Here is a 15693-nt window from a genome sequence, read left to right as displayed (position 1 = left end):
GAAAAACAAATTTCTTTGATTAAACTCAATAATTTTATTCAAGTACATATGCCTCGTATTATCTCCTTAATACGTTTATCTGACTGAAACACAATGAAATCTGTTATATCATTTCTGGAAAAGGAAGTAAAAGGAAGTTTAAACCTGAATACTTGTTCTGGTGGGGCCTTTTAGAGTGTCCATTATTAAAGTGGTGCAAAGTGATTCATTTGTAGTTAAGCCTTTATCTCATTTCAACCTAATATTGGAGTTTTCCAACCAAACCTCTCTTCATAGGACCTAATTGATGCCTGCATTTGTGGTATAGTATTGCAGGAAATTACCAACTATTATATCAAATGTTAAGACAAGATAGTGACATATGAAATCAGCATAATAGTAATGATTATCTATTCTTTCAACCCCTATCATGAAATGTTGTTATGAATTATTTCCACAAGCATAATGTACACTTTTCATCGTTCATTGTTTCTCTTTAATTTGGTTGTGTCTTTTCAAGCTTTTAGTTAATATTTGGCTTAGCTGCGGTGGAAAAAGTTTGTAAAGCACTATATGGAAGTAGTGAAAGCAAGAACTCTTTATTACATTATACGACTTTTAGTAAGAGCAGATCCTTATGCTGCCAATTATCCAGCAGAAATCTAGCAACCTAAATGTAAAGTGTATTAAGTCCAAATGTTTTGTCACAATTAAAAACTTTTTTTAGAGTTATAAAGAAAATGTTATCTTGTAAGTTGTGATAAAAGAATACAAGGAGAATACAAATTAGTTGTATGTAAAGCTGGCAAGTTGGCTGTCGAGATTTAAGAAAGCTGTAGATCTAATTTTTACCAGGCTATTTTTAAGCTGTTGAGCATTAAGAGAGAGAGAGAGAGAGAGAGAGAGAGAGAGAGAGAGAGTCCAACAGATGCAGAGGCAAAAAGAGGCTCTTTTGGAGTGTGGAGGGTTGTTTGGGATGTGTGTGATTAAAATTGTTTTCTGAACTCCTTCAAATTAGTCAAATGGTCTACATTCAGAGTGAATGAATGAGAGTGGGGATTTCTGTGTGCATCCTAATGGATAAGGTTGAGGTCTGATGGATAGATCCTCTGTTTTGGGCTTCTGCCCTTATGTTTGGCAAGCGTCATCATCTTTAGAGGCTGTCAGTAAGTGGAGAATTCTGTGGTGTAAGATAGCATACCTTAGTATTGGGGTAGAGTAAAATGCTTCATTGAGATTGCTTATGCAAGCCAGTGCAGACCTTACTATTTTGGTAAAATAAAATGCTTGATCAAGATTGCTTATATAAGCATCTACACTTCCTTAAAGGGGTAATGCTGCAGCTGTCAAATTAACTTGCCCCTCTTGGTTTACAGCAGCAAGGGTTGGATGGTAGTTTTAATTGACCTATAGGATCTTTGACACTGTATTGTATTTTTATGATTAACATATAGGGATATAGTTATTTATTATGCTGAAAGTATATTTTTCATATATTTCATTGATCTATTTATACAAGTAACTAGGTTAAATGGTCAGCCATGTACAGCTGTATATAGTCTGTAATTACAGACTATATACAGCTGTGTTCTTAGACTAATTACAGCAGCTATCTTAGACTAATAGCTGTATTCTTAGACTAATTACAGCAGCTATCTTAGACTAATTATATAGCTGTATTCTTAGACTAATTACAGCTAATTCCTACCAACTCTCCCCCTCAAGTTGGGGCATAGATATCACAAATGCCCAACTGGGATAGAGATCCATTGAATAAGCTACTAATAACAGCATGAGTCATAATATCAGCCAACTGATCTGAACTTCTAGTATAGGGAATTTCAATTGTCCCGGAATCAAGATTATCTTTGATGTAGTTCCTATCAATTTCAACATGCTTTGTCCGATCATGTTGAATAGGATTATTTGCAATCTTAATGGCTGCCATATTATCACAAAATAATACCATAGAACCTTTTGGACCAAACCCAATCTCCTTTAAGAGAATTTTCAGCCAAGAGAGTTCTGTGATAGCATGATGCATAGCTCTATATTCAGCCTCTGCACTAGATAATGAAACCACGTTCTGTTTTTTACTTTTCCAAGACACCAAGTTGCCTCCAACAAAAGCCAAATATCCAGAAGTTGATTTTCTATCCAACTTGCTACCAGCAAAATCAGAGTCTGTATATCCAACCACATCAAAATGTTCGTGTTTGGAGAATAAGACACCTTTTCCTGGAGCTGATTTCAAGTAAGCCAAGATTCGATTAACAGCATTCATGTGTTGATCACTTGGATTGTGCATAAACTGGCTAACAACACTGACTGCATATGCTAAATCTGGCCTGGTATGAGTTAAATAGATTAGTCTACCCACGATCCTTTGATATCTTTCCTTGTTTGTTGGAATCTGATCAGAAAAGAAGGCTAGGCCATGATTCACTTCAATCGGAGTATCTATCGGCTCACAAGCAGACATACCAGTTTCAGCTAGGAGTTCCAATGTATACTTCCTCTGGGAAAGGAAGAGTCCTTGCTTGGACCGTGATACTTCAATGCCAAGAAAATATTTGAGAGTCCCCAAATCTTTAATCTCAAATTCTTTGGCTAAGTAGCTTCGAAGGTTCTCAATTTCTTCTTTGTTATTACCTGTTACAATCATATCATCAACATAGACAAGAAGCACAGTAATATCATTGTAGTTACGTTTATAGAACAGCGTATGATCTGCTGAAGCTTGCTTGAATCCATACTCCTCCATGGCATGAGTCAATCTTCCAAACCATGCCCTTGGTGATTGTTTTAATCCATACAATGCCTTTTTCAGTCTGCACACCTTTCCTTCTTCTAGTGTAAACCCCTGAGGAGGATCCATGAAAACTTCCTCAGTCAACTCACCATGAAGAAAGGCATTCTTCACATCAAATTGTCGTAGAGGCCAGTCTAAATTAACTGCAAGTGACAATATGACACGAACAGTGTTCATCTTGGCAACCGGTGCAAATGTCTCTTGATAGTCAATACCATAGGTTTGAGTGTAGCCTTTTGCAACCAGTCTAGCTTTGTATCTTTCAACTGTCCCATCAGACTTGTATTTGACATTGAATACCCATTTACACCCTACGGTCTTCTTTCCCATTGGTAACTCAACCATTTCCCAAGTAGAATTCTTTTGGAGAGCCATCATTTCTTCTACCATTGCATCTTTCCACTTAGGATCATCAAGGGCTTCCTGAAAATGACTAGGAACATATACAGAAGACAACTGAAGAGCAAATGTCAAGTTAGCCTTAGACAAACGGTGATAGGATATAAAATCAGAAATTGGATAAGAAACATTGGAAGCTTTTGAAAAACCAAGTCTATCAGGTTCTTTTCGTTCACGAAGAGGATATCTTCTATTCTGATCAATATTAGGATACGGGTCAAGACTTTCAGAAGAAGTACATACCTTAGTGTCAATCTTGGAAGATTCATTCGATAGCATGGTAGTATCATCAAGGGAGGTATTATCATTAAGGGAGGTACAAGAATCAGAAGGCATAACAGTGATATCTTTTGTTCTCCTAGAATATCCTTTCTCAAAGAGATGAGCTGATCTCTCACTATTAGTTTCAATTTTATTTTCCTGACCATCATCTAAAACTAAGGATTCCCCATTTTCCTTTGCATTTTCTATACCTGAGATCCATATCCTTTTTTCTTCTAGCCATTGTTTTTCCTCTTCTCTACTTTTAATCTCCCCCTGAAGAGGAACCGCAGACATATGTCCAGAAAAATAAGACTCATTTTCACAAAATTGAACATCCATAGACACATAGTAGGTTCTTGTAGGAGGATGAAAACATTTATATCCCTTTTTTGAATTAGAATAGCCAAGGAAAACACATTTGATAGCACGAGGATCAAGTTTATCTCTATGATGGGAATGAACATGAACATAACATACACAACCAAAAACCTTTGGACAAATATTAAGAGCAGAAGGAATAGAATGAAATTTAGATAACATTCTCAAAGGAGTTTGGAAATCAATAACCTTAGCGGGCATTCGATTAATGAGGAAAACAGCAGCCATAATAGTTTCAGCCCAAAAATGTTTTGGAACATGCATAGTAAAACATAAGGCTCGTGCTACTTCAAGAAAGTGACGATTTTTCCGTTCTGCTGTGCCATTCTGCTGGGGTGTGTAAACACAAGTGGTTTGATGAAGAATGCCATGTTGTATCATAAAATCAGCAAGAGATCGATTCACAAATTCACGACCATTATCAGAATGAAAAACCTTAATTCTAGTGTTGAATTGAGTAAGAATCATGTTATAAAACTGAGGAATAATATGACAAACATCACTCTTAGATTTCATCAAATATACCCAACTGACTCTAGTACAGTCATCAATAAAAGATACAAAATATTGATGTCCTGAAGTAGAAGTAGTTGAGAAAGGACCCCACACATCAGTATAAACACATGAAAAAGGAGTGACACTTTTATTAAAACTAACTTTGAAAGGAACACGATGGTTTTTTGCATAAACACATTGTTCACATCTTAAGCTAGAAGTTGAAATATTGGAAAATAACTTAGGAAACATATGCTCTAGATAAGAAAAAGATGGATGTCCTAGTCGACGATGCCAAAGGATTATTCTTTCTATGTCTAATGTCCCACTTTTTGTTTGAAAACCTCGAGTAGATATTGTTATGCCTCGATTGTCTTCCCAATAATATAAACCATCCCTCTCCTTACCAATGCCAATCGTCATCTTCGTAAGATTGTCCTGAAAAACACAATGAGTAGAGTGAAAAATGACAGAACAGTTAAGATGCTTTGTTATTTTACTAATGGAGAGGAGATTATTTGAGAGTTTAGGTGCAAGTAAAACAGAGGACATAGAAAACTTTGGTGAAAGAGACACATTTCCAGCGCCTATGATTGGCGTAAAATTTCCATTAGCAACCTGTACAGACTTCACAGGTGGAGATGTAAGAGAGTCAATGATAGAAGAGTTACTAGTCATGTGATCAGTAGCCCCTGAATCAATAATCCAAGTGCTAGGATGAGCAGAAATAACGGACAAACCAAAAATACCTTCTTGAGAAGATGCCCGAGACACATGAGAAACAGAAGATGGAGTTGTGTCTATGGCAGCAACATTTTGAACAACAGTATTATGAACAAATTTTTTATTTTTTCTCTCAGCTTGCTTAAGTTTATACCATTCTGGATAGCCATGCTTCTTCCAACAAGCATCAATTGTATGTGTATTCTTATTGCAGTAGGTGCAAAATCGAGACTGAGAGGCTGTAGAATTTCCATTAATGGCAATAGGAGTGCTCTTTTGAACAGTGAGAGCTGAAGCCTCAAAGTGTGATTCTGCTCCCATGGCAACTTGTCTTTGTAGTTCTCTACGAACCATGGAGTAGACTTCTTCTAACCTTGGTAAAGGAGAAGTACCTAGAGCACGGCTGCGAACTTGATCTAACTTATTATCAAGCCCAGCAAGAAAAATATAAACTCGATCTTCGGCAATACGATTTCTATATTTTTCAATATCAGCAGCACATGTCATGTCATTGGGCCGTCGATAGTCGAGCTCCATAAATGTTGAGTTTAATTCGTTGTAATATTCTGCTAGAGGCCGACCATCTTGTTGTAAATGAAAAGTCTTCTTCATTAGTTCATAAACTTCAGAGGAATCTGATACATCAAGGTAACTTCTTTTTACAGCATCCCAAACTTCCTTTGCTGTGCCGCATTGTACAAAGTGAGATATCAGATTATCACTCATTGAACTAATAAGCCAAGATTTGACAAGAGAATCTTCAGCTTCCCATTCATCATAACTTGAATCATCTACTGCTGGTGCAGCCTTTTTTCCATTAATATAGCCCATTTTTTTCCTTCCAGCAATATGCATCTCCAATATCTTGGACCAAACGCGATAATTAGTGCCATCCAATTTAATGTGGATGGAAGAAGAAGCATCTTGTATGGTTAGAGTGGAGAGATTCTTGCTGTTAGGAGATTCAACATCAGGTTTGGTTGACATATTGTGATGTATTTAGTGTTTTAGAGAAGAAATTTCAGCAGTGTGGGCTATTGAAAGAATGGCTGGAATTTTCAGAGAAGAGGAGAGCAAGGAAAAACCCCAATGCTCTGATACCAAGTTATTTATTATGCTGAAAGTATCTTTTTCATATATTTCATTGATCTATTTATACAAGTAACTAGGTTAAATGGTCAGCCATGTATAGCTGTATATAGTCTGTAATTACAGACTATATACAGCTGTGTTCTTAGACTAATTACAGCAGCTATCTTAGACTAATAGCTGTGTTCTTAGACTAATTACAGCAGCTATCTTAGACTAATTACATAGCTGTATTCTTAGACTAATTACAGCTAATTCCTACCAACTGATATCGATGTGTTATTGGGGCCAAACCTTGATGATGAATATTTCTGAATATTGTGGGTTAACAATGCCAAGTTTCTAATGAAGCAGGTTGGAAGTATTGCAACAGCAAATTGAAAAATCTGCATAAGGAAAAAAAGCATTATTTTGAATAAACTGAATAACAATCATGAAATTTTTCTTTAATTTTTGTTATATATATATATATATATTATTTCCACTTACCATCATCTTACTTTCCCATGGACATCTTATTCTTTTTCTTGTACCCACTTCTTTTACATGACGGGAACAGATATTCATGTTTTCTATCTGTGCCAAGTCTGCTAAATTTATATTTGGTTCCAGGCACCAATTTGACAGAGAGATTTCATGATCAATTTAGTGCTTTGCTGTTTGGCCAAAGTATGTCATGGTCGGTAACTAATTCAACAATCATACGCCTGCCTCTTTCATCAGAATATATGGAAGAGGGAACTGAATGTGCTTCGAGGAAGATATCACTGTTATTCAACAAATTTGTGGAGCATTGCTCGAGGACTATCCTGTTTTTAAACTCCATAATGCAGGTTTGTAGATATCAATGTTTCAGGTTAAGATACTATTTCCCAGCTTTTGATTTTCATGTGGAACAGTATATTTCTTTTCTTAGGCTTTTAGTTGTCTGAGTGGGAAAAGTTTTGTAGCATAGTGATAGAAGTTGAGGCCAAGTATTCAAATAAGAAAAAATTTGCTGGTTGCATTGGATTCATAAAAGGTTTTGATCTTCGTGTTTTGGCTTTAATTTATAATTACTGCCTTTCAGACTTGTTCGAACTAGGGAGCATAAGAAGCAAGGGAAATTACACGGTGTTTACCTCTTCCATTTTCTGAGTTCTTATAGTCTCTTCATAGTATACTGAAAGCATCACCATGAAAAGACAAAACATCACAAATATAATATGATCTACTAAATATTACTTTGTAAAATGAATTTCATGGGCATCTGTCATGCAGTTCAACTGATTTCTTCTTCCTTTGTCATTTTGTTTTGTTGTTGCAAACTTCTTTTCACTCACCCCAATGCTACCCTACCAGCTGGTTGGAGGACCAAAACACTGTTAACAACCTATTGTCCATTCAAAAGGTGAAAAATTATGACTTGGTGCTGGATCATACCCCTATCTTACTGTTAATTGACAAGGTGGAAAGTCATCTGAAACAAATTAGTTGATGGTCACAAACTGTGATATTAATTTCTGTGGTAGTAATATTTTTCTTTAGAGGGCCAGTAATTTTTTATGTGATTTTCTCAAGGTTTCTGTTAGCAGCATTGAAGTAGCAATATGCTTTTTGTAGGGGATCTGGACGATTAGTTGTGCTAATATGACCAAAAACATCAGGTTTGGATACAACGAGCAAACTCTTCTATCCACACCTCTTTTACATCTTGAACCAATTTGCCAAATCGGACATTTCTGGTCCTCCTTACATGACAACATTTAGATCTAAAATCTGGCCAACCAAGAGCCAACACATTGGCATATATGAGAGGAGAGGGAATAAACTTTTCAATCTTTTTTAGATGTTTACTTAAGTTTTCCCTGGTGTGAATTTCATTTTTGGAGTTGAACTTCAGAGTGAGATCTTTATATCCTTTCTTCTGGATTTTAGGATTGTATGCCAAATGATTTTTCTACCACCTGATCTTTTTCATGTTATAAAATCTGTGGAGCATTTACTGAACTTCTAGCATTTGGGCTTGCCAAGTCTAATACTCTTAGCTTTACCTGGAAGGCTTTCAGTTTGCCTTTTCATTGCATATATTATGAGGAATTAAAATAGGTTTTGTCAGGTTTCATTGTCAACTTGGGAAGAAGGAAGCTTGGAATTATTTGAGGACTACTCAGTCAGCATTGATCCGTCCTGTGCCATTGTCAGAAATCCTTTCTCAGAGAAAAAATGGAAAAAGTTTCAATTATCAAGTTTATTTGGTAGCTCAAATTCAGCAACTAAGGTTGAAGTCATCGATTTGAATTTGTGCATCAAAGGAACTATAGCTGTTGATCGTTGGCTCGTTGTGCTTAGTCTTGGTTCTGGGCAAACAAGAAACATGGCACTTGATAGGTATGTCAAAATTTCAATTGGATTAGACAACTTGAATCTAATTCTTTTTAGGGTAAAATACAAAAAACCCCTTGTGGTTTGCAAAAGTCGAGCCATCCTCTCATCATTCAAAAATACCCAGAAGACCCTCTTATGGTTTTTTCGAATGTGGAAAATGGATGGAAACTGTTATATTGACAGAATCATCTGAAATTCCAATGTTATCCTCATTTGGTAACTTTTTGTTTAAATCAGAATTGATTACATGTATATTCTATCCTCTTTATTTTTTGTTATTTCTGTTTTGCCCTTTGCTTCCCCATTTTTTATCCTTTATCCTCGACTTTATGGTGGAGAAGGAGTAACTGAATTCATAATTAGATTGTGTCCTGCTAAATAAACTCCACGTAAAAAATTTGCATAGGAAACATAGAATAGAACATACGCTACTAGTAGCGGTTGGGACATTTGGAGTCATAGGGGGGAAGAAATCAGAATAAGGCCATCGGATCCAATGTCCCCAGCAACCAGATAAGATATCAAAAGTGGTGGTGATGCCGTTTTACTTGTAAATCTGCAGCCAGATGTAGGCAAGATCTAACCATGCTATCCCTATATAGCCAACCAATGTCACAATCTGGTCTCTAAACTCTAACATCTAGCCACCCTATGCCACAATTTAGCCATTGCACTCCAGATATACTTTCCAATTTTGTTGGTTCATGGCGGCCCATGTGTGGTGGATAGATCACAAGGTGATAAGAAGGAAAGATAAAAATAAGAGAAAAAAGGCATGCACAGGTTCTACTCAATTATGGGTGGTGACACACGTCAGGTAGCATTTAGAAAGAAAAAGGAAAAAAAAATTCCAAAGCTCCTGTTGTCTTTGTGTTTTGCTTTGATTATCAATGACCATGACGCTTACTGTTCTCTAGTAACCCATCAAAAACATAATGGAAAAAGAAAAAGAAAGGTACTCCAGTGTTGGAGTAATGAACAAGGAAGAAGAAAAGGAAGAGAGAGTAGTTTGGGTAACTTGGTATCACTCTGGTAAAACACAAGGGAGACAAAATAGGGATTTCATATTTATTAATAATTTATTAGGATAAGGGTATTTTTGGAAGAAAGTTTAAATTTTAAATAATAAAAAACCTGTATCAGTAGTACTCGCACTTAAGGCACACCCGTGTGAGAGAGGGGGGGATGTTGAACTACGTTATTTCTGATGGTTTTCGTCTATTTTCCACATTATTCGAAACCACAAGGGGTTCTTCTGGGTATTTTCATATGATAGGTGGTGGCCAGACTTTTGTGCAAACCACAAGGGTTTTTGTGTATTTCACCCTTCTTTTTGTGTAGCATCCCCAAGTTGTATGCCTTTTTGCAATTTGAGTTACACCACCATTCCTTGGGAGTATCCGTTACAGCGTTGTATTGCTGGTGAATTGGCTAGAACTACACTACAAAAGAAAAATTATTAGAAATAGAAAAAAAAACTACATATTGTTACTTACATTCCCCTCTTTTGATGCCAATTTTTTTCTTCTTTTATTTTTATTTTTGTTTGTTTTATCATAAGTAAAACTACCATGAAATGTTGGAGCGATTGAATGGGTGGATTCCTGCCCTTTTAAAAAAGATAAAGAAGAACAAGTATATGCACTAAGCATTTTATGAATCCAACAAAATCTCCAACTGGATTTACGTGGTGCTTGTGACTAGGTAATCATGTGTCAATGCATACTAGGGAATTACATGTACGGACTGCTACTTTACTTCTTTCTATTTTCCTAGGCTCCTACTTTACTTAATTGATTGATGCTGATAAAAATAGGTCCAGATTTCTCACCATATGTATGAACTTGGGTATAAGCTAACAAAAATAAATGTGCATGTCAATGGAGTTATTCCCTTTTTATTTTTCTTTTAGCCAGGTTGCCAGTTGCATGAGTTTCAGCACTTTGTTTTATAATTAATTGTTGTTGTATGTTGAGGAATCTCAAAATTGAGAGCAATGATCTAAATCATGTTTTTAGCTCCCTAAATAGTTGCTTTCTATGTTCTTGGTGCTCCATGGAATTTTTTTTTTGGAATGTCTTTCACAAATGTGTTTTATTACTAGTAGAGCCACATGGAAGTGTAAGTGTTTGCCTTACCTCAACTTCAAAAGAAATTGTTAAACCATGCTTGGATGATCCGACATGCATTCCAATATTTGCCCAGTTAATTTTGTGCTTCAAAAGTTTCTTCTTTCTTATCTTTGAACTAAATCTAATAATGTTCTACAGTCATACCTTGCATGGAAAGTTGAACTTGCTCAGTATTATATATCAGACTTTGTTGCTTATGAATAAGAACAAGCATAAAGTTTTAATCTAAATTCATTTTGATAGGCAAATTGTTTGAATTTTATGAAGACCACTACCCTCGACAGACCAAATATCTTGGCCGCTTAACTGGGCATTGTAATTTCTTATGTTGCTATAGCTGCTGATGAAGTTTAGCACTGTATTAAAGTTTAGGCTACTAACATTTACTTAGCATCAGCTAGCACATAGCACAATGCACTGGAATTTTGCTGGTTAGTGATCATACACGCGCACTTATTTGCAGCCAGTAAAGCTACCCCAAAATTGTCAGTTATAAACAAAAAGAAGGGCTACATCTGCAATAATTTGTACTTTTCTCCTTGTCCTCCCTGAAATATAACTGTTGGCCTCATTGATGAATAAGAATATGTATACATGATAAGAATTTGTACTTTTCTCCTTGTCCTCCCTGAAATATAACTGTTGGCCTCATTGATGAATAAGAATTTGAATACATGATGATGATGAGGAGGAGAGTTAAAAGGAAGCTGTTGAGTGTTATAAGTTCAATGATGATGAATATGGAGATTAGAGATAAATAAGATGACTAGTACTACTTATGGATGCTGGATACATGTCAGTTCCTAACCTTAGAATGATTTTATATCTATCTTGTGGTTGTGGGGGTAAATTTGTCTTCTCTTTTATGTTTAAGAAAATTGTACACTAATTGGTACATTCTTAGATTACAAGAATATAGTGCTTTTATTGCTGAATACTTTGTCCATCTCACTAAAGTTGTCAGCTTGGTGGGTGGCATAGAGTTCAGGATTTTAGAGAATCTGTTCCGCTTTACATTTTTGCTCTTTAGATTGTTATTGTGTTTGCAGAAAATGAAAAGTGGAGGTGAAATTTGAATTTTGGAATTTTTGGTGGGGGTAAGATTGGAAAGTTAGTGAACAAAAATTTGACATTTTAGGCAAGTGACAATGTTATTCAGGCAAGTGTCACAAGGTTTGTGGGAAAGATGGAGTATATATGGGACAAATTCAGGTTTTTATTTTTATTAAGTGTGCCTTGGTTTAGTATTGAGCTCAATGCTATGGTCTAGGGCTATAGCCCCATGAAGACCTTCATGCTATGTTGCACTTTGTTTGACTGACAACTATGCTTGTCCCTACTTTTTCTCTCTTTCCCTTATTTTTGTCCGATTATTTGAGTGGGAAGCGAATCCTTGCTCTCTTGCCCAATTTATTTGCACTCTAATGCTTATTCGCTGTGTTATTTTATACTGTTTCAGCGTCATTTGAAAACTGCCGTGAATAATTGCTGGTCATTTCTTGCAGGCGGTATATGGCATACAACTTGACACCTGTTGGTGGAGTTGCAGCACACATCTCTCGAAATGGCCATCCTGCTCTGACTTGTTCTTTGAATTGTATTATGTCCCCACTTCCTCTGTCCACTCTCATAAATATACCTGTTTCAATTCTTGGATATTTTTTGGTGCGTCACAATCAGGGCCGCTACCTATTCAAATACCAAGACACTAAAGCTTTTGAGTTGACTCACACTGATGCTGGAAGTCGACTTATTGAAGCTTGGAACAGGGAGCTCATGTCATGTGTTCGTGATTCTTATGTCAAGTTGGTCCTAGAAATGCAGAAGATAAGAAGAGAACCTTCCACTTCTATTCTTGGTTCAAGTTTGGCCCTGGCAGTTGGTCGCACTTTGAATGCCTATGGGGATCAAATCTATTCATTCTGGCCTAGATCAAATGTGAACACAGCCATTGTTGAAAGTGATTCAGCTTCTGCAGAATTTCCCAAAGCAGATTGGGAATGTTTGATTGAGCAAGTAATAAAGCCATTTTATGTACGCCTGATTGATCTTCCTGTGTGGCAGCTTTACTCTGGGAATCTTGTCAAGGCTGAAGAAGGAATGTTTCTTTCACAACCTGGATCTGTTGTGGGTGGTAGCTTGGTACCAGCAACTGTTTGCGCATTTGTAAAAGAACATTATCCAGTCTTTTCAGTTCCATGGGAATTGGTGACAGAAATACAGGCAGTGGGTATTACAGTGCGAGAGATCAGGCCTAAAATGGTGAGAGAGCTTCTTCGTGCTTCCTCGACATCCACTCTGTTGCGCTCGGTTAATATTATCATTGATGTCCTTGACTATTGCTTATCTGATATCCAGCTTTTAGATTCATCTGAGTCTTGTGATCAGAGTTCATTTGCAGGCATCAATAGCATCAGTTCTGGTTCTGCTACTACTGAAGGTGAAGATAGCAGATCTTTTTCTTCATCCAACCGAAATATGCGGAGTCTTTATAAAACATCTAATTCAAGCGCAAGCAGTTCAGGAGATGCTCTTGAGATGATGACTAGTCTTGGAAAGGCATTGTTTGATTTTGGCCGTGGAGTGGTTGAAGATATTGGTAGGACAGGTGGCCCCTTATCTGAAAGGAACAATTTTACCGGCGGTAGAATATTTCGTGTTCCTGATGATGGGGAATACAAATATCGATCTGTAGCTGCTGAACTCAGAGGCTTGCCCTGTCCAACTGCAACAAACAATTTAATTAGAATAGGAGTTACTGAAGTTTGGGTGGGAAACAAGGAGCAACAACTATTAATGAGTTCATTGGCAGCCAAATTTATCCATGCAAATGTACTAGAGAGAACAATTTTGTTGAATATTTTCTCCAATTACACTCTTCAATCAGTTTTAAAGCTGCAGAGTTTCTCATTTTCCCTACTAGCAAGTAACATGCGATATCTTTTTCATGAAAACTGGGTCAATCATGTAACCGGCTCAAACATGGCACCCTGGTTTTCGTGGGAAAACATTGCAAGCTCTGGTACAGAGTGGGGCCCTTCTCCTGAATGGATTAGACTGTTCTGGAAAACTTTTAGTGGTTCACTGGAAGACCTTCCTCTTTTCTCTGACTGGCCTCTTATTCCTGCTTTTCTTGGTCGACCAGTTCTTTGTCGTGTAAGAGAGCGTCATATTGTCTTCATTCCACCCCTAGTAGCTGGTTCTAATTCTGTTGATGTTAGTGATGAGATGAGCTTAACTGAAAGTAGCACATCAGGGTTATCGCTTGATACAGACCTGGCTAATCCCTATACTTTAGCTTTTGAACATTTTGAGAAAAAGTATCCTTGGTTATCATCATTGCTGAACCAGTGCAATATTCCTGTATTTGATGCTACTTTCATGGATTGTGCTGCTCCATCCGACTGTTTACCTGGACCTGACCAATCATTGGGTAAGGTTATTGCATCCAAACTTCTTGTAGCTAAACAAGCTGGCTATTTTCCGGAAATTACTTCCTTTCTGGCTTCAGACCGTGATGAGCTTTTCAGCTTATTTGCTTCTGAGTTCTCTGATAATGGATCAGATTATGGAAGAGAAGAGCTTGAAGTATTACGTGAGCTACCTATATATAAAACTGCTGCTGGAACGTATGCTAGATTGGTAATCCAAGATTTTTGTATGATTCCTTCAAATACATTCCTAAAGCCGCATGATGAACGATGTTTATTTCACACCACAGATTCCAGTGGGGGTGCTTTATTGCGAGCTCTTGGAGTGCCCGAGCTGCATGATCGACAGATTTTTGTAAAATTTGGATTGCCAGGGTTTGAACGAAAATCAGAGTCTGAACAGGAGGATATTTTAATATACCTTTATATGAATTGGCAAGATCTCCAACAAGATCCTTCTATCATCGAAGCTCTTAAGGAGGCTAATTTTGTTAAGACGGCAGACGAACTTTCAGTGCACCTGTCTAAGCCCAAAGATCTTTTTGATCCTGGTGATGTTTTACTGACATCTATTTTTTCTGGGGTCAGAGGCAAATTTCCAGGGGAAAGATTTATTTCAGATGGATGGCTTCGCATTTTGAGGAAAGTGGGACTTAGAACTTCAACTGAAGCTGAGATAATTCTTGAATGTGCAAAAAGGGTGGAGTTTCTTGGAGGTGAATGCATGAAAATTACGGGAGATTTTGATGACCTTGAGACAGATATTTCGAATGGCCAAAATGAAGTCTCTTTTGAAATTTGGTTAATGGCTGAAAGTCTAGCCAAAGCTGTATTCTCAAACTTTGCAGTCCTTTATAGCAACAATTTCTGTAATCTCCTAGGTAATATTACTTGTATTCCTGCTGAAAAGGGATTTCCAATCATAGGTGGAAAGACAAGCGGCAAAAGAGTGCTCTGTTCATATAGTAAAGCTATTGTGATGAAAGATTGGCCACTTGCTTGGAGCTGTGCTCCCATACTTTCTAGGCAGAGTGTTGTTCCACCTGACTATTCCTGGGCTGCACTCCATTTGAGGAGTCCTCCATCTTTCCAGACAGTATTGAGGCACATTCAGGTAATGTTGCCATGTGCTTGTTACTACATATGGTAAAATGGATAAACAGAAATATTTACTTAACAGTGGATAAGATTATTCCAAACCAATTAATCTACTAAATAAATGGATCTAAATTAGTAGGATTTTGTAATCCATCCATTTATCCATTTGTTCTCCCAAGTCCTTAAGCTATTTGTCCTCCCCCGGCCATACACTCACCCAGACTCATTCAGTGATACAGACGCATATTTGCCACTCATCTTTAGCACATACACAGTGACTCTCAGAAAGATATGCAAAAGAAATAGTCAGGAATTAAATCCAGACAAGGGCATACTTTAATTCACCTGTACCAGCTTTGGGTCCTGTGTCTCAATAACAACTCACTTGCTGGTCCTATTCCTGACCTTGCCCAACTTGTCAACCTCAAATGGACTCTTAATTGACAAGAAATACTTTTCCTCCTTTCCTCTCTTTACTGGTCCAGTTTCATACTTATTTTGGTAATTATGTTTACACGATTGGCAT

At 37.0% G+C, this 15693-nt stretch overlaps 1 protein-coding gene across 2 annotated transcripts in view; it reads left to right on the top strand.

The window, feature by feature from the left end:
• LOC113751664 (sacsin) overlaps positions 1–15693 on the top strand; it is a 52174-nt gene that overhangs the window by 16695 nt on the left and 19786 nt on the right. For both annotated transcript variants that reach the window (XM_027295753.1, XM_027295754.1), the window contains exons 6-8: positions 6752–6972; positions 8238–8509; positions 12144–15183. In XM_027295753.1, the coding sequence (XP_027151554.1) occupies positions 6752–6972; positions 8238–8509; positions 12144–15183 (3533 nt within the window). The remainder of the gene's footprint in view (positions 1–6751; positions 6973–8237; positions 8510–12143; positions 15184–15693) is intronic.

This window comes from Coffea eugenioides, chromosome 11 (genome assembly GCF_003713205.1).
Source record: "Coffea eugenioides isolate CCC68of chromosome 11, Ceug_1.0, whole genome shotgun sequence".
Lineage (NCBI taxonomy): Eukaryota > Viridiplantae > Streptophyta > Magnoliopsida > Gentianales > Rubiaceae > Coffea > Coffea eugenioides.
The sequence above is the reverse complement of the archived record's forward strand: the minus strand, read 5'-3'. Positions and strand labels throughout refer to the sequence as shown.